Genomic DNA, 24,379 nt, shown 5'->3' on the forward strand with positions numbered 1-24,379 from the left:
GTTGTATGTATGTTTTTAGGTAAGCTGTCTCTGGAGGAGTTCATCAAAGGAGCGAAGAGCGACCCCTCCATCGTCCGCCTGTTGCAGTGCGACCCCAGCAGCGCCGGACAGTTCTAAAACCTGAGGGCATCAACACAACCTGTAAGGCTCACACTCAGCATCTTCTCCTGCACAGTAAAAGCTTCACTTAATGGCTAACTTTGGTATTTTTCAACCCTATTTTCCAAGGTTTTTGCGTCTAAGTGACTAATAGGGACAACAATTTCTGAAATCACTCCAGTATTGAAGGGAGAGCGCTGCTGAATGTAATCATATATCATCATATACGGGGCAATTTGGCACCATCAGTTACGTCCATTAGAAGGGCTTGTTTTTGCAATGACAGGCTCTGATTGTTATTATAAGTGTCTGACATTATGGAAAGAGTCTCGCTCAAGGAGAAGTCTCATTCTGAAATCTGGCAAGGTGACGTGTTGCAAGAAGACAACGGTGGAATAGGGCTATAATAACGCGTTAACACCACTTTTAGGTTGTAGCGGGCTCAGTTTTAAAGCTAGAGTGAAAATACTGATATCATATGAAACTACAAAAACCTAAGGAATCATGATACCAACCATGTCATACTAGGTTGTCGCGAAGGAGGTTAAATAACGCTCCAAACTTGCACAACATTTTTAGCCTAAGTGTAAATTTCGTGGCGTTGGAAAAACTGGCATGGCCATTTTCAAAGGTCTTTTGACCTCTGACTTCAAGATATGTGAATGAAAATGGGTTCTATGGGTACCTAGTCAAGTCAGCACACTGACACACTGACAGCTGTTGTTGCCTGTTGGGCTGCAGTTTGCCATGTTATGATTTGCGCATATTTTTTATGCTAAATGCAGTACCTGTGAGGGTTTCTGGACAATATTTGTCATTGTTTTTGTGTTGTTAATTTATTTCCAATAATAAATATATATATATACATTTGCATAAAGCAGCCTATTTGCCCACTCCCATGTTGATAAGAGTATTAAATACTTGACAAATCTCCCTTTAAGGTACATTTTGAACAGATGTGCGATTAATTTGCGATTTATTGCGATTAACTATGGACAATCACGTGATCTCGCGATTTAAATATTTAAATATTTGAAAACACTAAGTTAGAAAGTGTAGCTTAGTGTTATCTAAAAGATTTTCAAAGTCATGGCTGAATATTTAGATGATTTCCACAATGTGGACGAGGTCTTTGAATTCGATGGCCGTCCGTATTTATTTGAGCCAGAGTATACGGACGGAGAGCTCCTACAAATTGAAGAGCGGACAAAGAGAGAGAGGCGATGAAGCTCAGGAGATGGGTGCTGTTCCTGTGGGTGCTGTGACCCTCTGCCCACAGACGAAGAATGCTGTAAAGAGTGACATATTCAGATTATACAACAAGACTTCTCCTTGAGCGGGACACAATATCAAGCAGACCGGATCAAGAGAAAGGCAAGAAAAAGGTTTTATTTCTCTGTAGGGTCCTTTCCATAATGTTGTGAGACACTTACAGACGTAGGCAAAGTTGTTGGTACCCTTCCGTTAAAGAGAGAAAAACCCACAATGGTCACTGAAATAACTTGAAACTGACAAAAGTAATAATAAATAAATATTTACTGAAAATTAACTAATGAAAATCAGACATTGTTTTTGAATTGTGGTTCAACAGAATCATTTAAAAAAACAAACTAATGAAACTGACCTGGACAAAAATGATGGTACCCCTAGAAAAAATTTTAAATAATTTGACCATAGGGACATATTAAACTAAGGTGTGTCCTGTAAATAGCATCACAGGTATCTTCAAACTTGTAATCAGTCAGTCTGCCTATTTAAAGGGTGAAAAGTAGTCACTGTGCTGTTTGGTGTCATGGTGTGTACCACACTGAACATGGACCACAGAAAGCTAAGGAGAGAGTTGTCTCAGGAGATCAGAAAGAACATTATAGACCTTCATGTTAAAGGTAAAGGCTATAAGACCATCTCCAAGCAGCTTGATGTTCCTGTGACTACAGCTGCACATATTATTCAGAAGTTTAAGGTCCATGGGACTGTAGCCAACCTCCCTGGATGTGGCCGCAAGAGGAAAATTGATGACAAATCGAAGAGACGGATAATACGAATGGTAACCAAAGAGCCCAGAACAACTTCCAAAGAGATTAGAGGTGAACTCCAAGGTCAAGGTACATCAGTGTCAGATCGCACCATCCATCACTGTTTGAGCCAAAGTGGACTTAATGGAAGACGACCCAGGAGGACACCAAATCACAAAAAAGCGAGACTGGAATTTTCCAAAATGCATATTGACAAGCCACAAAGCTTCTGGGAGAATGTCCTTTGGACAGATGAGACAAAACTGGAGCTTTTTGGCAAGTCACATCAGCTCTATGTTCACAGACGAAGAGATGAAGCATCCAAAGAAAAGAACACTGTACCTAATGTGAAACATGGAGGAGGCTCGGTTATGTTATGGGGCTGCTTTGCTGCATCTGGCACAGGGTGTCTTGAATCTGTGCAGGGTGCAATGAAATCTTAAGACTATCAAGGCATTCTGGAGCGAAATGTGCTGCCCAGTGTCAGAAAGCTTGGTCTCAGTTGCAGGTCATGGGTCCTCAAACAGGATAATGACCCAAAACACAGCTAAAAACACCCAAGAATGGCTAAGAACAAAACATTGGACTGTTCTGAAGTGGCCTTCTATGAGCCTGGATCTAAATCCTATTGAACATCTGTGGAAGGAGCTGAAACATTCAGTCTGGAGAAGGCACCCTTCAAACCTGAGACAGCTGGAGCAGTTTGCTCACGAGGAGTGGGCCAACATACCTGTCGACAGGTGCAGAAGTCTCATTGAGAGTTACAGAAATCACTTGATTGCAGTGATTGCCTCGAAAGGTTGTGCAACAAAATATTAAGTTAAGGGTACTATCATTTTTGTCCAGGCCAGTTTCATTAGTTTGTTTTTTAAAATGATTCTGTTGAACCACAATTCAAAAACAATATCTGATTTTCATTAGTTAATTTTCAGTAAATTTTTATTTATTATTACTTTTGTCAGTTTCAAGTTATTTCAGTGACCATTATGGGTTTTTCTCTCTTTAACGGAAGGGTACCAACAACTTTGCCTACGTCTGTATAATAACAATCTGAGCCTGTCAGCGGCAAAAACGAGCACTTTTAGTGAACGTAACATTACATTGGTGTTGGTCACTTGCCCTCGCAGCTTGTTTGGTGGCTGTCGGTTACAGCGTTATCCCTCAATACTTGACCAGAAATTGTTGTCACTTAGACATAAAAACATGGGACAATAAGGTCCAGTTTGAAAAATACCCTTTAAATCAACTTTATGAAAACGGCAAAGTGTAGCAAGTTCAGTGAGGTGAGAGTTACTGAAAGTGCGCTGGTGTTGTTTCAGAAAGTGAAAGTCATTAGTAGGAAGGCTGAGGTTCAGGTGTTTCTCCTACGAAAAGGCCGTGAGCGTGCCAGCTGGAGGGAAGCTATTCGGAGGCTGCGTGCAGGACGTGGGATGGGGTCATCCACCGTGTCACTTTCTTTGTGACTATTTCTAGTTTCATGGACGGATATTAGAGACTTTGTAGGAGGTGGCCTGTTATTTTGGAGCAGTTGTTGAAGGTGTTGATGCTCTGAAGGAGCATCTTATTTTTAAAGCCCCCGTGTGTAGGATTTGTCAATTTCTGAAGTCTCTGTTGGCACTCTTGTAAAGAACCTCCGCGTTCTCTTCACATGTAAACTCTTTACTAAAGGTTAAAGCCGGGGATCTGTGTTGCCTTTCCATGGGTGTTTATGACACTTTTAGAGGTTTACTGTCAACGAGCATTTAGTTTCGTGACTCTAAACTCAGCAGCAGCACTTGATGAACTCTGTAAGGCTAAGGCCCTGTTCAGACCTGGTATTAACATGCCTCCTGAGTGATCGGATCACAAGTGGACAGCTGTACGGGTAGTAAGCTGTTGTTGCCTGTTGGGCTGCAGTTTGCCATGTTATGATTTGAGCATATTTTTCATGCTAAATGCAGTACCTGTGAGGGTTTCTGGACAATATTTGTCATTGTTTTGTGTTGGTAATTGATTTCCAATAATAAATATATACATACATTTGCATAAAGGAAGCATATTTGCCCACTCCCATGTTGATAAGAGTGTTAAATACTTGACAAATCTCCCTTAAAGGTATATTTTGAACAGATACATTTTGAACAGGTAAAAAAAAATGTGTGATTAATTTGCAATTAACTACGGACAATCATGCGATTAATGGCGATTAAATAATTGAATCGATTGACAGCCATGTTATGAATACATGTTGATATTTTAATTATTTTAACTGAAAACTGTTGATGTTAAAAGTGGACTGTGAAATACATCAGATGACCTTGTATTACTTGTGATGAGATAATAATAATGACCAACATGTTAGCACCTGTTGTCATAAACTGACAAAAACTTGACCTTCATCCTTCATCTCCCCGCAGTGCTTCTTTGGGGTGACTCCAAATGCCCTTAACTCTCCACTATGGAGCAGACTGATGATGAAGAATGACAAGCTGATGATGACGATGAAGAAGACAGGCCTTCAACATGCACTGAGGACATCAAAGATGGGCACGGGAGCCAAATTGTCCAGTTAACCCCCACCCCCCCTCCCCTCGAGCTGTTTATCTAAACCCTCCAAACCCCCCAAACCCCAACACAGACTGAACCTGAAGACTTTCCCAAACCCTCATCAGGTTGTCAAACCCCACCAGGACCCCACAGTCCTCCTCTAGGCATGTCAGCGTATACAGAAGGTCTACAGTAGGTTGTGTGTATATATACAGTATAAACTGGAGTCTCTATATCAGTGTCTTTGCTTGGCTCTCTGTGCCCCATCGAGGCTCCAGCCGGGGCGACACAGAGCCTCCGTCACTCTAATGTGTATCATAGACAGAGTGTGTGCATGAGACAACAAGAGAGCGAGAGAGCGAGAGCTACGATGGTGTTGAATAACAGGACATACTGTAGGTGAGATTATTTAATCTGCAGAGAGGACTAGTGAAATTTGTCCTTCACTCAGAGCGAGTACTGCTTTTAGTTTCCTCTTTTCTACTGTGAGAATGTGTGTTTGTGTATTTTATGATAGACTTTGTTTCATATTTTGTGTTGGGACAAAAATTACATGTAACATGTAATATTATGCTACTAACGCGCCCTAAATCGGTAGTTTGATTTCGTGAAGTCTTCACTGATGTAATGAAGAATGAAACGCATCCCTTTATCCGCCAGTGTTTTTTTTCATATCGGTAAAAAGCGATTTTTTTTTTGTTGGGAGTGGCAGTGCATTACTGCGCTCTAGTTTAAGGAAAATAGAATCTTTAAAATATTTGAGTACAGTGTAGATATATTAAAGCGCACCCTAAAATTTGTAAAGCAAATTCCGATTTCTCAGTTCATAACAGATGTTTTGAAATAATAATAATTGTTTATTTAAGCTACTGCGGGGGATGTCACAAAACGATGTGAAGAACAGACACAACACTTCTTCACGGTCACTTTTAGATGTTTTTAAATGCCGCATGTTGAACAGTCGGGCGCAGAGGTGCATTGACTAAAATAACACGTATGCATGTGACTTAACTTGTGTGTGTTTTACGTACGTTTATGGATATGAGTGGCTAAACGGCCAGTTGCCCAATCCCGCTCTGAGCTCGCTTCTGTATGTTAGTATTGTCATCGTTAGTGCTACCAGTAGTCAGTGTTATGATGGACTGCCAAAGCTGACACACATCTGACGGTTCACATGAGTAACGTCATGGAGGGAAACCAAGAGAAGCTTCTTCGGAAGACCACCACACAACAATCTATATACGTATAAAGACACGCTGTTTAATGGGGATGCTGGGTAGTCACAGCGGAGAGCCTTCTTTTCTGTTTCAGTTGAGCTCAATAATCAAATCACCATCCAGTTTCAATCCATAGACATATATACACAGACGCCGCATTGACTCCTGGACCTATATGGTTGGGGGCCATATTGGACAGGGCAAGACTGGCCCCTAAACACATACAAGTGAATGGGGGAGCTGCCGTTTTTTGGGATAAAAAGCACTATATCGTCTACATTTCTCAACTGATTTCAAGGAGTCGTTTTTATATTCAAACGTTTATAATAACAAAACAAAACATTTGCTTCCGTAACATCAGATAAGAGCTAGCTAACGTTCGTTATTGTGAGCTAAACGATATAAGTTAATGTTAGCTTATTGATGTTCATATCTAACATGATATCGTGTTTAAAACATGAAATGTACGATACATATTAAAAACGCTGTGTCTAATATTACAAACAACAATTGGTCAACAATTACGCTGTTAGATTATTTTGTTTTTTATAATTGCTGAGTTATCACCATTATTTCAATAAATTCAGATCATAACTAATATTACTATACTAATATTTATTGTTATTCTGATTGCTCTTATTAGTAAGTACATAATAGTAATTGCAGTAGCAGTGTTAGAAAGCATGATCGCTAAAACGGAGGAAGACGTTTCATTGTATATGATATTATATTATATTATATTATATAATACAGGGACCTCGCTACAACAATTAACCTTAAACAAGGAAAATAAGCCAAAGCCATAACAAACATGAGTTTTAATTATTCCTTATGCCAAATTAATTATTTTTTTAATCATGTATGTAATTCAGTTCATGTCAGCCTACAGTACACACTCGTCTCCTGAGCGTCTAGCAGCGATTATAGCCTAACTATCCAGATTCTAAGTAACTGGAGACAATACTTTATTTTTCTACTCCTCGTAGATCATAAACCTTTTAAATATAATAAAGACTCTTTGAAATCGGTTGAGAAATGTAGACGTTATGGTGCTTTTTATCCAGAACAACGTCTGCTCCCCCGTTCACTTGTACAGGGTTCCAGGCCAGTCTTGCCCTGTCCAATATGGCGCCCACGTTGACGTATCGCCGCAACGGGCTGAAGCGTCCAATGCGGCGTCTATGTATATATGTCTATGTATCTGTAACAGAGCCAAGCATGCACACAGAGGACTGAATTCTTTAACAACAGTCCCAATTCTACAGTACACTTTTAATCAACTAGCATAAACACAGTTTACAGTATTACGTCAAATGAATGCTTTTGGTCAGTATAAGTGCTGGCGTCCCACTTATAAGAACACTCACCTTCTCTCCTTCTTTCATTCCTTTACTTAGCTGTTAAAGAAAAGAAAAAAGCTCTCCCTGAGGTTTTAAATAGAGTTCAACCAGGACCAGTGAGACCCTCCCCTGAATGTACCTGAGCCCCCCCCCCAGGGCACAGCCAAGCCCTCTCAGTTACTGCATTATTTTCCAATTAGAAAAGCTTTGAATGTTTTATTAAATAACTGCTGTTTTTTGTGAACAATAAGAAAAAAGAAAAAAAGGATGCAGACAAACAAACCGAGAATCCCAACTACTGCAATGATACTGTCACCATGTGTTGCTTTTATTGTATTTTTATGATTTTATTTTCTTCTTTTTTTTAATAAAAAAAAAAAAAATACGTCAGGTGTAACATTTCTGTTAAAACACAAAATAGCATCTTGTGGTCAAGTGCCAAATAAAAACAAAGCAGTATTGTATAAATTTATACTGTACAATTGTTATCTGTTGAACAAAATGTTTGTAATTGTTGCATTTTGTAGGTTTTGTATGGTATCCTGTATTTAGTGACTGCAGTTTTGGAACACAGGACTCTGTTTTTTGGTCAACTTTAAAAAGGCAAGAATTAAATTTACAATTTATTGTGTGCAAGCATTAATGTGGTGTCTGGTTAATTGTGATATTGTGGTTTCAGTGGCAGCGTGACCGATAAAGTTCAGCCTATATTAACTTATTGCACAGGTATTGTATCGTGTATGTGGTGGCCTACAGTGTAAGCAAAGAGACGAAACTCTGGTGGTTTTTTTTGACAACAGCCGCTGCCGCTATTTTGGACTGAAAACGCTTATTATATTTATAAAATGTTATAGTTCAACACAGGCTATATGACAATAGAATAGAAATAAATTTGTTTTATTTTTATACGACACTTTTTAGGCGGACGAACAATTGACTTTCACTTCTTGGCAATATATGTTCTTTGCTATAAGTAAGATATATCAGTACAAAAATGTTAACGATTGTTTGTTATAGTTTATAATGAGAGTGAGCACTAAGTTTGTTTTTCAACTATAAAATGTCCCGCTCATTACCTACCTTGGCCAGAATTCTTCAAAAAACAAATATAAAGTGCCAATGTTTAACATTTCGGAGGATCTATTAGCAGAAATGGAATATAATATTCTTAACTAAATTATGTTTTCATTAGTGTATAATCACCTGAAACAAAGAATCATTGTGTTTTCGTTAGCTTAGAATGAGCCCTTCATATAGGGAGCGGGTCCTCTTCTCGGCGTCCTCCATGTTGCTCCTCCATGTTTCTACAGTAGCCCAGAACAGACAAACCAAACACTGGCTCTAGAGAGAGGCTTTTTTTACGTTACCTGAAAGCCACCGTAGTTCTCCGAACTTGTGAAACTGCGGTAACGTGAGTCACAGAGTGCCAAACTGTGGTGCCGCCAGCCACCGTCTGACTTCCATTGCTCCCAATGTAGTGTTATTATGGTAAGGAAGGCGAACAGCGTTACCACGGTTTTGCACTCGGCGGCTCACGTTACCGCAGTCTTGGAAAGGGAGGAGTTGCAATCTGCAACCGCACCACTGTTGCCAAATCCTACACACTGTTCCTTTAAGGAATGTATGTATGTATGAGGATAAGCATGTTTGAAAAATAATGAACATTGGCTGATATCTGATTTTTCAAACTTTTGAATATCAATGTGGTTACTGGCCTCAAAAATCCAGTATCGGTTTTATTGGTTCCAGTTTTAGTAATGCTAAAATATATATTTCCAAATTGCTCATAAATGAAAGCTGCAAATTGACATGTGCATCATGTGTTACTGGACATTTGTAGGAAAAAGCATGAAAAATACGCCGATGAAAGTCATGCTAAGCGTCACGAAAAAAAAGGGAAAGTCGTGTATGTACACGAATCAATACATTCAATTTCGTGAGTATTTCACAAACTGCCGTGAGACTGTGACGGATATTTCAGTCTGGATCAAAGAGGTGGACGTACCAAACATTGTAAAACCATGTTCAGAGTTTTTTTTTTCCCAGCTGTAATGTCAAATGAAGACTTTTGCCATGTGAGCATGCTCAAATGAGATCACTGTGACCCGTCACACTGAGCTCCAGTCTGTTCAAAGCACTTTGATCCTTGATTACAGAGAGGAACACGGTGAAATAACCTCTTGGAAAGCTGAAAATTTCTTAATGCATCTTCAATAGCCCTAAGTACCCACTTACAGCTAGGCTCCAGTCCAGGCCAATTGGTACCACTTTCTATTGAGGCACCCTTTATACAGGTTGTAACTTAATTAGAGTTAATAAATGCTTTAATAATAATGCTTTGTAGATCAGGTGCTGTACGTGTAAGATGTCTAAGACGTGGTTTTGAGAATGGTCCTAAAATATCTTTGTATAAAGCAGCAGGACCTGGTGGCTTTGTCATAAGAAAGTGAAATCAAAGTTTTCAAAGACTACAATTCTGTCGACCCACCATGTCCTCCCTCCAAATAACAGGCCTTCAGAAGTGACATGTCAGAGCTGCATCACCTCACGGTTTCAAGCACACCTTGTCATGATTACCCATCAGTCATTGGATCCAACGCTTTTGTACAATATATAAATACATCAAACCGGCACATACGGGTACTTTGCAAAAAGTCAAGGCCACGCCCCCTTTTGGGGGATAGAAAACAGAAGATCCAATAGACTTCAATGCAATTAGACGTATGTTTGGATTGTAATTTTGACAAATTCGTATGCATTCATCTCTTGTTATACAAACGTTTGTTTGCGATACCTTAATAAATGAAGGTTGATCGCCGTCATGTCCCTTCAGTCTTCCCCCGTCCAACACAGTCAGAGATATTGCTTTTCCAGACATCTCTACGTATTTGATTGAATCATGTTAGGCAAAGTGTTGTCTGTAAATAATCAACGTGTTAACAGCCAACTGTTTGATCTATAGGCTGAGATTTAGTTGGAGACGAGAGTCTGATGCTGCTATAACGTTAATGTATGACTGTATTACTCTAGCATCCTCACACTCAAGCTAACGTTAGCTAGTCATGCTAGTCACTGTCACCAGCATCAGTTAGCCATTTAGCACACTGACAGTGAATATTCATGTATCATATGAGCCTCAAATCTCAGTGTGAAAGCCTCGGTTGACCCGCTACACAACAGCTCTCTCCTGTGACGGCGAATTTCTTTCCCCCAAAAGGGAGCGCAGCCTCAGAGATGACGCCACGCTGGTCTGGTCTATAGCCTGGAGCCATAAAGCTCCTCTATTAGATCTTTTTTAGGACATGGCAGAGGAACAAATTGGAGATCAGAGTTTTTGGATTTATTGTTGGTGCAACCAACTACACAGCAACTCTTCAGCATAGCGTTATTACTATTACTGGTTTGTTTAAAGTAGAAGTTTGGAGACATGTTTCAATTTATCCTGGGTACTGCTGCCCGATGACCTATCCTAACCATAAGTATTCAAGGTCAATGCCTAACCTGAACCATCTTGCAAGATTTTCGCAACTTGGTGGTTACTTTCTAGACACAACCCCTCTTTACGGAGTCCGCCATGTTTCTACAGTAGCCCAGAACGAACAAACCAAACACTGGCGCCTTTCACATTTTTATGTTACTTAAAGGCCACCGTAGTTCTCCGACATGCTTGCGTCTGACTTCCGTTGCTCCCCAAGTATTGTTATAATGGTAAGGATGGCCTCTGAGCGAGGTGAACGTTGTTACCACGGTTTTGCGCTCAGCGGCTCACATTACCACAGTCTTGGAAAGCAAAGAGTGAGCGAAGGGGTACTCAGTTGGTTGCAATCTGAAACCACACCACTAGATACCGCCAAGTCCTACACACTGTCCCTTTAAGAACTTTATTCCAAAATTTTACTCTGATGCTCACACATACCGGCCCAGGAATAAGCCACTAATAAGAACTACTTTCGGGTTTCCAGGTTGTGAATATATATATTTATTACTGATAAGACTATATGACTACTTACCTTATGGAAAAGTGCTGCAGAGGGCTTGGATCAAAATCCATTTCACTTATTAAGCATTTACAATTACCAAATGGAATGGATAAAAAAAAAAAAACCACAGGGATTTTTCATAATCTGGCAACCAAAAATGTGTTCTTATTTATGGCTTATAACTGATCTATTAACTGATAACCATTAATAAAGTCATTAATTACAACTTATAAAGTCTTTATAAAAGGGTGCCTTATTAGAAAGTAGTAAAAAAAGAAGCGAGACGAGTGACTGCATATAAAACTATATTTATTGACTCATTTGAAAGACTGTACATTATGGTGCTGTCAGTGAATCAGGCGTAAACCAAGGCAGTGACTAGGAACGGGGCGATTACACTGTTAAGCTCTGACAGTTTGCAGCAGCCTCAGAAAAGGATTGTGTAAATGGAGGGAGCAGTTAGTCCCTGACTAATGTCATAAATACTAATGACTACAGTCCCTTCAGTGAGAGGAAAAACAATAAACACATGCACAGAGGAAGCAGAACACTTTAACAGCATCCTGGAGACTTACTGTCCTGTTCCATAATGGAGCCTCATGCAATTATAGAGACATGTAATCACTATCTGTGAAAACTGTTATTTCACTGCAACCGATTGGAAACATTTAGTATGCATTAACAATATGACCACACAATAAAAAAAGATGGACAACGAAGAACAATAAATGAGAATCCTGACATGAGAACTATTAGAGACACATCTAAAAATAAGTATATACATACAAAATAATAAGTCTACATTTATATAAGTTTACTTTGAACTGTTGAGTGCCAGCGAAAGATGTTGCGTAGACTTGCTATGAAGCCTTTCAAACATCTGATCAAGTAATTTAAAAGCTTCCACAACTAGAAGATGTAACAGGAAGGACGGCAGAGGAAGCGAACAGCAGCCCCCCGCTGTTAGTCCAATAAGACTACTGGATAATGTGCTGTATCAGCTAATCAAGACTCGCACAGGTAGTTAGCCCGGAAATATCAAACATTTTACCCCAATAAGTCACAAATCTGACACTTCCATTAAGTTCTCTAAGTTAAGCCTGTGTTCCTCCTACTGCAGGTTGTGTAAACATGTACTGCCGCGGGTGTTTTGGGTGTGGATTTTGCCGGCTGTTTGGAGTTTAGCCAGTTATCCAACAAACCGAGACTCCTATGCGGCCTTCCTCAAGGAACACGTCTTGGTGCCGTCATCTAATACTGCTAGCAATGTTCACAATAGCTACACATGGCTAAAGCGTCGCCCATCCGTGGTCGATGATAGGATGACTGGCGGATACAGTGCCGTGGCAAACAACCGTCAGATTTCTGACAGAGTGATGCGTAAGGATTCTGCTGAGCTCTCCAGAGCCAGGATGAAGGTGTCCTCGTTGGAGTAGTGCTGGACGATGTTGTCATCCATGTTCACCAGCACCCTGAGGAAGACGAACAGACAAAGAGTGCCCCGGTGAATTTAAAGCTTCAGTAGGCAGACTATTTTTTGGCATCATTGGGCAAAAATGCTATAATAACCTTTCAGCATATTATAATTCAAGTGTTCTGAGAGAATACTAGACTTCTGCACCTCCTATATATATACAGTATATATGCAGATACACAATATGACCTTTTTCGTAACAGCTGAATTGATTTACTATAATAGTGTTCGAACCAAAATAGATTTTTTTTGTTATGTGACCGCCCCATTAATACAGATGTGGGCCTCCCTTTGTGTGCATCAAGCAGGAGAGCAAATAGGTTTTTGCCCGCAATGAAAATGTTGTTTTTGAAAGGCTAAACGCCAACAAATATGGATTGAAGCAGAATATTTTATTAGATAAAAAAATGTTGTGAATTTTGAAAATGATTACATCTATTTTCGAACTTTACAACGCTCTGGAGCTGTTGGAAATCAAATTTCGACAACCTCAGAGCAGACAAATTCCGGCACCATTGACCAAATACCTGCAAAACTAGACATTCCCATCAGCCTCAGCTGTACTTTGTGTTTAGTGCTAATTAGCAAATGTTAACAAACAAAACTAAGATGGTGAACATGGCAAATATTATACCTGCTAAACATAGATGTTGCCACTGTGTCTCTGTACAACGTCACAGAAGCTGAACAGTCTTGTTTCAATAGTTTGGCTCACTCACCCTTTTTTGCTTTTTTGGTAAACTTTGGCCATCTTGTCAACTGGCACTGCATATTTCTCTGAGATCTGTGAAACACAGTGAAGAAAACAGTGCATTTTCAACATGTCCAAGCACCACGAGGCCCTGCCTGTATCATCACTACAGTACTTCATTAATACTCACTGCCTCCAGCAACGCTGTAAGGGTCGGGCTGTGCAGCATTAAGGCGTCAAACACTTCATCACACTCCTTCCTCACGTAAAGCAGAACTGATGAGGGAATGTAGTAGATAAGGCATTCAAAATTCATTCAAATTCAAATCCAGGTGTGAGACCAAAAGCTTGAAATTAGAGAAAAAGCAACATTTACAAACCTTTCCTTTCCACTTCCACTTTGGACTTCTTGGGCTGAGGTGGACAGACATCTTCCTCAGGAACACACGACATCCTTTTCACCAGAACACTCCTGACACACACACAATCATAATCATCATCATCATCATTTAAAGGGAAAAATATGGGATCCCTAACCGGGGCGCTCCGTGGTATTTTCAACATGGAGAGATCAAACCAGAGAGGTGTGAAAATATAACAGTATGATACTCACCCATCTCTGTTGACCTCTTCAGTGTTGAAAGCAAACACCTGCAAATGGAGGAAAAGGTCAACATGAGGTACACTGCAAGACGGGACATTTCCCGTGTGTGTGTGTGTGTGTGTGTGTGTGTTAGACCAGTGGTTCCCAACCTGGGGTCTGGGCCCCCCTTAGGGGTGCACCAGGATTTCTCTGCTCTGAGGTTGTCAAAATTAGATTTGCACATGTATAACTAAAATCATAATAACACACTTACTGGATAATTTATACAAAAGTCGGTATATAAAACCATTTTAAAAGATTTTTTTGCTACTTAGTAGGCCACATTCTGTTTAAAGCTGGTATTTGTGCACAGTTACAGATAAAGATCAGGCTACACTAATATTATTAGTATTATACTATTTGTAGAATTATATTCCAGTGGTTGCTGTGTAGGATTGTTTCCGACTTGTGTGATCCAAACATTTCCAATAGTTCCAGAGCGTTGTAAAGTCCAAAACTAGATTTAATCATTTTCAAAATTCACAACATGTTTTTATCTAATAAAATAATCTGCTTGTTGGCGTTTAGCCTTTCAAAAACAACATTTTCATTTGCTTTCCTGCTTGACGCACACAAAGGTAGGCCTGCTCCTGTTTTAACAGGGCGGTCAAGCAATCTAACAACACCATCAATTATATTTATTTAACTACACTAACAAAAAAATCAATATTGGCTCTAACACTATTATAGTAGATCAATTAAGTTCTTACAAAAAAAGAGAAATCCTATTGTGGATCTGCATATCTTTGTGAATCTGCCAAGACGTCATCACTTTATTTATGTTGTGGAAACTGACGAGTTCTATTCATTAAAGAAAGTTTAATACAAATAAAAATGAATAAAAGTAAATTAACTCATTTAAAACACTAAATCACTTTATTCAAATTGAAGATTTAGTTCGAGGATTTGTAATTTTTTTTAGGTTGATGATGTTAGGGAGACCAGATCCCAACAAACCAAATGTGGGACAAAGAGTATGTTTGTGTGGGACAATGTGGGACACGTTACCGATGCTGAGAGGTAGTCTACAATTTTGGTATAATGTCTATCTAACTGAAATAATAAACATTTCTATTCTGCCCCTTATCTTGTAACATCTCTGTGCTTTGTCCGAATGCATCCATAGATCGGCACATCTCTTTCTGGTCCGCACGTTTCTTGTGAGACTCACATGAACTGTGTCGCTTCATGTCGTATACCTCCACGTGTGAAATTGAAAAATAACTGGCAAATTTCACAAAAAACTCTGAGAATCGCCTTCCACCGGCTTACAAATACTTATAAGTAGTTTCACAGTCTTTGTTGTAGCTGTTCTTCCTTTTCTTTGTGCTAGTTTCCATCATATTCCGCCTAAATCTGCATAGCTTGTGACTTTGCAGTGCAATTTTCTCCATTAGCATGCACTTGACCCACGTGTACGCAGTTTGACGTCAGGGGGGTTCAGCTTTTCTTAGATACAAGTAGGGGGGGGCTTCAAGAAAAACAGGTTGGAAACCACTGTGTTAGACAATGAGACAGGGAGGAGTCCCTCACCTGTCCGGCTCTCTGCAGGTTTCCAAAGTGGACGTCAGGAATGAAGAGGACAGGCTGGGAGTCCAGGTCCATCATGGTTTTGAGCAGCGTGTTATCAGCCCTCTTAAAGGGAGAGGTCTGCCCTGAGCTGCCATTTTTCCCTAATCCAGAGAGAGAGTGTGTGTGTGAACTCAGCATCTGTTGCCAGGCAACCATTTCAAGTACAGATGTGCTATGGTTTTGATTACATTTCCCTGGCGTTTTAGTCTTCTGCCGAGCTCTTCTATTCAAAAGTGATTTTAAAATCAATCTCACCAACATTATTTCTGGACATGAAATGATATGTAATTCATATTTTGTTATTTACTTAAGAAGAAAGAGAAAAGTGTTTTTACCCTTCATCCTCTTCCTGAGCTGCTTCTTCTCCTCATCGCGAAGCTTCCTCTCAGCGCCCTGCAGAACACATGAGGCAGCTCAAAGACAAGTAAAAAGTAAAGCAAAAAGTCTAAATGATGGGCTCATTGTTGAGCAGACCGGCAGGCCGTCCTCACCTTGTCGCAGAAGACCTTGATCTGGGCGAAGGCCCTGTGAATCGGCCTGCTGCTGCAGCTGTTGTAACTGTAGGTGTCGACCTGGATGATCAGAGGCATCCCCTTCACGCCCTTCTGCGAGGAGAAGTCTGTGCTCAGACAGTTCACAGAGATGAAGACCTATAGGAGACAAAAATAAGACAGAAGACGGGGTCAACATCTAAAACAAGCAGTGAGAGAGAGACGACAAATAGTGATTCTCAACCACGGGGTGCTTCTGCAGATGCCTGCTGGTACATGGAAGGAGTGCCGAGTAGCTCGACTAATTTGAAAACAAAATGCAAATTCTGATTTGATTAAAAATAATGTATCCTCATATTGAGTCAGCTGTACCGTGTGAATTTGAGTGCATGAAAACTAATTAGCAAGCAAGCATAGAGGTTTAAAGTCAGCTATAAGTAGTGGATTATTTTAACGGTGGGAACCCAGCCGCTTGTCATCAGCTCAGTTAGTTTTATAGCCAGTCAGATCCGATGGAGATCTTTGTTCCCTGGTGAATCTCAACCTGACTCAGTGATGAGTGAGAGGGTCACGGGGTCATGAGTCACAGCAGCAGCAGCAGCAGTTCACAGGCCAGAAGCAACACTCAGACATGCAAATGTGTCCCACCACCTCTTGGCGCTCCTTATGTTAACTGTTTTATATGCCAACAAATAAAGTGTGTGACACCACACTAGTGAATGATACCGATTTAGAAGAAAGTTTGTTTTGCGAACTGAAATGCTGAATTGCTCGTCGCTCCTAAATCACTCTCTCCCAGAGTTAAATAATGTAACAGAGCTGCTGAATCTTTTAAAAGCTTTTGAGAGAAATTCACAAAATCTCACCCAAATCGCAGTACAGTCCTTTAACTATTTTAAAGCTACGAAGTGTACATTGTAAACGATGTGGCTACCTTCCAACATTCGGCTACATGACAGGACAGATTCCCGCCATGATTAACGATGACAGCAAACAAACTAAACCAACATAAACTCCTGATGAATTTTCCAGATAAACAGGTCCGACAGCCTGAGCAACAGGTCGGCAGAGACGGATAACGGTAGAGATTCCTCACCGCGGCACAACAGCAACTTTCCCACTACGCGGCATCAACGGCATCGTGCCTGAACCTGCAGAGGTGAGGGCTGATTGCTGGAAAGGCCTGAAGCACAAATGAGCCTCCTACACACCTCCACAAATTCACACCTCCACAGACCCAAGCCATTTCAATTTCTCCAGAAGCACTGGACGTGTTGCTGCTAGCATCTGTGTGTGTGTGTGTGTGTGTGTGTGTGTGTAGGAGGCTTGTTGTGTGAGCTTTCCAATACCTTCCTAAAAAGAGAAAAGTTCACGAGGGCACCGGTAAGTGGCTGTTCCGTGCCGTCCACTCAACCAGGCACAAACAAACAAACAAAAACCCGGAGTCATGCTGCAGGAAGCGGCTCATCTCCCCCTACCAACACATTCCACACTCCATTACAATGAGGATGGTGATTGTTGCCTGGCAACAGCAGAGCCATGCCAAAACAAAAAACAAAACTGATCATTTGCACCAAAAATACCAATTTGGTACATCAGCCTGTCAGGGCATGATTGGGCGTCCAATTATGTTTGGAAACCAAATTTCTAGGTGGCACAAAACCGAGAGAAAGAGATGCGATGGCGGTGACGTGTGAGCCTGTAGACTTCCTCGCAATAACAGAGGTGTTCTTCCACCTTATTTCCAGCTGGCTCTGCTCCTGTGTGGAGGTTTATATGAGGACGTCTGCACTGTCAGTGTGCACCAGGAAGGCTGATAATGATCATCTAGATTCTGACAGCAGAGCCACACATTGACACAACCTGCTCAACCACCAAGCATTCAATACCTGGACTGTAATTAAGAGTGCTTTCACATCAGGGATTATTTAGCTAATTTAATGGTCTGCCTCTGAAGAACACAAGACACTCAGCGGGCAGAGAGAGAGAGGATATTATCTATACAACCAATGTGTTTGATTGAATTCAGAGCATAAAATTGTTTATCTGGCCTCTTAATGTTGCTAATCCTGCTCTCAAAGTGCACCAGATTGATGCATTTAGCTTTCAAATGTAACTAACAAAAGTGTAGGGTGAATATTCCTGCATTTTTTCATACTGCAGAAAATAAAATCAGTGAATAATCGTAATAATTCAATTGTGATAAATAATCGTGATCTCAATATTGATCAAAATAATCGTGATTGTCATTTTGGCCATAATCGTGCAGCCCTAGTCAGGTGTTCAACAAGCATGTATAAAAAAGCCTACACTGAGTGAACACAGCTTGATGTTGTATCATGACAGCACTAAAAACAATTAGAGTGGAATGAAGGTTTATGTCAAACAGTAAATATTTATCCACAAACCCACAAAGCTGCAATTACCTCTCTCACAATGAGGCTGTTTGTGGAGCTCTCATTAGGTTTGAGCTGAATGGGAGCCACAACCTCCTGAGCCCAGAACACCCTGAGGGTGGGCTGACACTGTGTGTGTGTGTGTGTGTGTGTGTGTACGTGTTTACATGTTTACGTGTTTACAGGTTGTTTGCCATTTGTCTTTATCCAACTGACCATCTTTACAAAGGTGAAATCCGAGCAGCTCCTTTCAGCGTCTATTGCAGTGGGCCCGAAATAATGACACAACAGTAAGCAAGAGACGCTCCCTCTGTCATGGAGCACATAGGGGTTGGGGGTGGATGGAGGGGCCTGGCATATGCTCCACCCCTCCACCAGAGTTGCCAAGTCCGCTTATTAGAAGCGACTTTGGACTTGTTTTCTTGAAATGTTGCTTACAAATATTGGTAGTTGCTCCTGTCTTTCTCCTCACCGCCACCGCCGCCGCCACTCAGAGTGTTATTGTGAGACAAATCTTAGCTAACAATGCCAGATACTAAGTGGGCGAAATATGACAAAAACTACAACAAAGACTGTGAAAAAGAGAGTGGATTTGAAGATTGGATTCGCCTTCAAGTGGGAGACGATTCAAAGGCAGTTTGCCGGTGTTTTGCCAATTAGCAAAAATGCAAAAGTTAAACGAAATGAAAAAATGTAATTAATTGTTCAACTTCTTTAAGTTTAGTTGACAAGTGATCAAGTGGCCGTCTGTCTCTCTCATATTTTGGTAGGTAAGTAAGGTCGCTTGTTTTGGGCTTTTTTGGGGGGAGAGTTGCTTGTTTTGGGTTTGTCTCTGTAGACCTGGTTGCTTGTTTCTCTCGCGAGATCTGGCTACAATGCCCCCGACCCCCATTTCCCCAAAGACTTTTTTTACCTTAGGTTCCTCACTGATATCCCATGTGAAAGAGACAGCGTTGTAGGCGATATCCTCCACGTTCCCGATCATGCTGAAGCTCTCCTTGTAGTCGGCTGCATACGAAGTGAAGAGCAGAGAAAACCATTTCAGTGGGAGTTTTGTGTCAGCTCTAATTTCAGCATTGCAGGGCTCTTACAAAATTGTGGCACAAGCAATAACACAATACAACAAAAAAATACAGCATTACAAGTAAAAGTCCTGCATTTAAATCCCTAAAAATGTTCTCAATTTCTTTAAATGTCTTGTTTTGTCAGTCCAAAACCCAAAGATATTCAATTTAATATGATATGAAACAGAGAAAAGCAGGAAATTTACATATATAAACAGCATTTTCTGACATCTTTTACTAAAAAAATCACTTTTACGATTAATTGATTACCAAAATAGTTGCCGATTGTTTTTCTGTCGATCGACTAATTGATTAGTCGACTAATCGTTGCAGATTTACTTTTCTATAATGGGTCACAAGCCAAAAAGGTTGGAAACCACTGCCAATTCATCTGTTCACACTCATGTTTAAGTTTATCTTTCATAAAAGTATCGATATAATAATTTGGCATCTTTTCAACCGTGAAACAACTTTGCCAACAAATCAAGTTCCAAACTAGAAAAAAAATTCACATTGTTACATCCTAAAACACTCAACTCCTCATCTCATGGGCTTATTTCCACCTGCATACATTAGGTTATAGATTTGACCATGGTACTGGCATGAACTTGCCACAGACAAAAATCTCTGCCTCATTCCATTGAATTTGCAAGCACAGGTTGAGGCCTGTCTCCTGCTGATCGTACAGGATATGGCTCCAGTCCAGGCCCCACCTATTTCTCCTGTTAACGTCTATGCAAATGCAGACCCATTGGCTGTCTATTGACAGCGCTCTTGTGGGAATCGAGGATTGACAGTTATTCAAATTGTGTCGGCTTTCACCTCGGGATATGTGACGGGATCCTCCTGGAGGCTCCAGCAGGTTTGCCACCTGCTTACTCTCTTTTTACCTCTGTGGTTTTGTGGAGCTTAACATGTCGAAATATCTGTCTAAGTGTGATATTAAATACTGATTAAGGGTGTGCCATTTTTGTATTTGGGCCTGTTCTACTTACAAACCCCATCAAGCCATGAATGTAGCAGGCAGACCTGTCAATAATAATCATCTTACCAATGTCCAGGACTCTCTGTTTGGCAGTGTGCTGGCGGGAGTGCCAGTATTTCCAATTCTTCAGCTGCTCGTCTCTGCACTTGTCTTCCCCAAAGACAACCATGATGACACTCTGAAGTAGACATATAACAGTAGAATCAGGCCCAAACAAAGTGAAAATAATTCTAGAACAAATGTTACATTTCTAAGTGTAACAAGATTTCCCACTACGCTGCCCAACGATAAGCTAAATTTAAAACCCATTAACTTCTACGCTTCCTCTGCATGAACTCTGATCTCCCCTCCCTCACCTGCACAATACTGTCCCGCTGCCGCTCAGAGCCTCCCATGGTGCATTGCTCATTACCGGAGGAGCCCCCATCAGGCCCGTGTGACGGCGTCGGTCCACTCACCCTCACTTTGCCTCTGGGCTGACTCAGGGACGATCTGAAGCCGGCCTTCGACAGAGTCAGAGCGTAGAACTGACCCCGGTTCAGGTAAGCCATGGGTCCGTCTCCCTGCCGCAGCCGCAGCGACATGCTGGCCTCCAGACGGTACTGGAAGCTGTCACTGTAACAACATATATAGATATATAGATATATATACATACACACGCACGCACGCACTTAGTTTTGGTCTCTACATGTCAACAGTAACAGAAATCTAAAATATAGAATATCTTATCCTTTAACAGCTGATAAACACTTGTGCATCAAAACATCCTGTGCGCACACAAAAATGCAGCCTGTGTGTTTAACGCCTTCATTTATCTGTGAATTAAACTTACGTTGGTTGGCTGTACTGGATTTCATCGACTCCTGAGGAGGGACTTTTGTGGTACATCTGTTAAAGGAGAATATATACTGTGTGTTTCAGACAGGCAAATGGAGGATACTGCCACTAAAGGAGCAAAACAATTCCTACAAATGTGACCCTGGTTTAGAAAGCAACACATAAGACCACCTCCACCTCGTCCCCCTTGTATAACAGGTCTCACCTCTCCTTCTGCAGAGTCCTCATATGTGCTGTCTGGAGTGCTTCTCTGTTCATCTTTCAAGTACCCAGCGCGGGTCAAGTCATAGTGGCGCTGCTCATAAGCCATCCGTAGCTGCTCGCTGGGTTCCTGTCGGAGGTAAGAACCTGCAGAGCAGGACACTCCCATGGACGTCTGGCCCTCGGACTTGACCAGAGCTGCCCCACCTCCGCCGCCACCTTTACCATCTCCTCCTCTGTTGTCTCCTGCGAGGCAGATAGCTCCATACTTGTAGCCCTGGTGTTCTGTAGTGGTGTTGTTGTTTAGAGAGAGGTTAACAGGCATGGATCTGGGGGCCTGAAGGTGGTGATCTAGTATCTCCATGCTCCCGCAGTTATCAGGCCCAATAGCAGAGGGTTCTGTGGGTTTAACACCGCTGTAGGCCCGTCTCCTCTCTCTGGGAACCTGACAGGGTTAGAGCAAATACAAACAAAATATGATGTGAAACAAATCAGAACATAGTATGTGAATCATCTTATCATATCATGATTACATTGGCTGTAAGATCAAAGCTTTCCACACCTTGTAGTAGTCGTAGAGCAGTCCCAGTGCTGCTGCACTGTCATCATCTCCATTGATGCTCATCATGGCCTTAGTGGCAGCGGTCAGTGGGTTCTCCAGGTAGCTCTTCCACGCCTCATCCTCGCTGCTGAACACTCTGCGAGAGGGCGCCAGCGCTTCATTTGGTACCACCACCACCAGCCGTTTACTGGGAGGACGACGGGATAATGGGAAGAGACAACAAGCCATGTTGTTACTGCAAAGCCAGTCTGTCATTAGCAGAAGCTACAACTGCCAAGCCGCCAAGTCTACCCCAGGCTTTTTCTCAGAAAACTTCCTTCTGATTGCCCACTCCATGTGGGGTGTGTTTATGTAGGTTCACTTCTCTATAACCCATTTAGATAACAAAAGAGATGTACTGACTGAGTTCTGTAAATGTCAAGCTGACATGAGTTATTTCTACAAATGTAATTTTTGAGAAATCATTAAGAGAGGCTGGCAGGAAGGGCACACACTGTACAGTCTTTAATATTCACAGTTAAGTAAAATAGTTTTTAATATGTATAGTACATACAAAAATATTTATATATACAGTATACATAAATATACATACACATATACTGTATATATACACATATATTTAGGATATATATACATATATATATATATATATACACACTGTATATGCTGGCAAGAAGGGCACACATTGTACAGTCTTTAATATTAACAGTAAAGTAAAAGTTTTCAATAATTATAGTAGGCTATATATAAAAACAGTATAAATATATACACATAAATATACATATATATATATATATACAGTATACACACATATATACATGCATATATACGTATATATACACATTGTACAGGCTTTCAAATAGTTTGCAATAATCATAGCACATATAAAAACAGCAACTAGAGCTCAGTAAATTACAGTAAGGTTTGCTTAATACACAATCACTATAATACTATAATCAATACAAAATTCATTTGGGTAATTTCTGCAGTCTGTGATGCATGTAGGGCCTTTAATCTGTACTGATAGAAGCTCCTTTATCAAATAGTTTCTAAAGGCATAAGCTATACAAATAGTTTTGTTTTTAATGAGAAAGCTTCTGCTGCCTGTGTGCAAAGAACAAAGAGACGAAAGGCGTCTAAAGTATTTTAAACACTTGTAAGAATTCGAGTAAAACTGACAGAAGTTGTTCCCCCCGATATTAATGGCTTTCTCTTACCTGTCCAGGTCCATGTTGCCTCCAGGACTCTGCTGTTTTCTAGGACTAGCTTGAGAAACTGGACTTTCTAGTTAGTGCAGGTAAGTTTGTGTGGGAGACTGAGGAGAAAACTAGGCGTGCAAGAGGCTGGCTCTATTTAACCTCTCAGTCAATACAACCAATGAAATCCTCTGTTACCTTTGCGCACTAAAAATGTATTCTAATGTTTCTGATGTCAGATGAAATTGTAACCTATGCTGACTAAATCAAGTAATAAAAACGACATTTCTTGCACAGGTTTGTTAAGTATCCTGTTTGGAGAAGTTGGTGGATTAAGAGATGGGTAGAAGGCTACTGCAGCAGGAGAAGAGAGGCAGGATAAACAAGGAAACGGAAATTGCCTCGCTGATTGGATAGATGTTCCTACACAGGTGGCACAGTCTTGATCCAATTGGTGGACAGGGAGGGGAGGGCGTGGTCTGAATTGAGCAGATATTAAAATTCAGTTTCTGTCTCTGACACTGGGGGATTTCTTCAAAGCTGTATTGTGCTCACGAGCAAGAATGTATTGAGGATACTGTTTAAGGTCATTGGTATTCTAAGACAATGTTTGACTGAAAGTGGCAGATTAATCAGAGAGGTAAAGTCATTTTTAATGATAGGAACACCTTCTCTTCCCTTGATGATGAGAATATGTATGATTAATACAACCACACAGTGAAAAATGAAAATAATGCCTATAGTTTTATATTGGCCAATATGTCAGAGACAATATTGTCTTCATCATTATTACATTGCACAGGTGTTAATATGCGGTAGGAGGAAAGTATAGGGAGTAACCGTATTGTTGTCTGTACCGTGACACCTTGTGGTAGGCATTTCATTCTGCTCCATGCACACAGAAACTGTGAATTAAATGTGCAATCCACAAAAATGTGGTTGGTTATTTTTAGAAATATGTTTTGTATGGGCAAAGGCTGTTCGTGAACTCTGGTACATTCCTATTTGAGTTGTGTTGTTGTTGTTTTTGTAAATAGCCTTGAAGAAGTTTTGCAAGAGGATGGAACTGACGCTGCTTTTATGTGCTGTC

General features: G+C 40.7%; 2 protein-coding genes across 7 annotated transcripts in view; one reads left to right on the forward strand and one right to left on the reverse strand.

Moving 5' to 3' along the window:
• The window catches only part of ncalda (neurocalcin delta a), an 83,207-nt gene extending 75,367 nt beyond the window's left edge, over positions 1-7,840 (forward strand). For all 5 annotated transcript variants that reach the window (XM_074654544.1, XM_074654546.1, XM_074654545.1 and 2 more), the window contains 2 exons: positions 20-141; positions 4,511-7,840. In XM_074654544.1, the coding sequence (XP_074510645.1) occupies positions 20-117 (98 nt within the window). In that variant the 3' untranslated portion in view covers positions 118-141; positions 4,511-7,840. The remainder of the gene's footprint in view (positions 1-19; positions 142-4,510) is intronic.
• Positions 7,841-11,469: 3,629 nt separating this feature from the next.
• Positions 11,470-23,669, reverse strand: LOC141779622 (grainyhead-like protein 2 homolog). Of its 2 annotated transcripts, none has more exons than XM_074654517.1 (15): positions 23,311-23,669; positions 22,094-22,280; positions 21,536-21,976; positions 21,326-21,381; positions 20,850-21,108; positions 20,560-20,671; positions 19,358-19,452; positions 16,049-16,207; positions 15,893-15,950; positions 15,519-15,658; positions 13,956-13,993; positions 13,723-13,814; positions 13,533-13,618; positions 13,371-13,435; positions 11,470-12,649 (listed from the first exon to the last, which is right to left on the reverse strand). In XM_074654517.1, the coding sequence occupies exons 1-15, from the start codon at positions 23,322-23,324 to the stop codon at positions 12,535-12,537; spliced, it is 1,917 nt and encodes a 638-aa protein (XP_074510618.1). In that variant the 5' UTR covers positions 23,325-23,669; the 3' UTR covers positions 11,470-12,534. The 2 variants fall into 2 exon arrangements, with proteins under 2 accessions (XP_074510618.1, XP_074510619.1); XM_074654518.1 differs by having other exon boundaries at positions 20,952-21,108; positions 23,311-23,668.
• Positions 23,670-24,379: the final 710 nt, after the last annotated feature.

Source organism: Sebastes fasciatus, chromosome 12, assembly GCF_043250625.1.
Source record: "Sebastes fasciatus isolate fSebFas1 chromosome 12, fSebFas1.pri, whole genome shotgun sequence".
NCBI lineage: Eukaryota > Metazoa > Chordata > Actinopteri > Perciformes > Sebastidae > Sebastes > Sebastes fasciatus.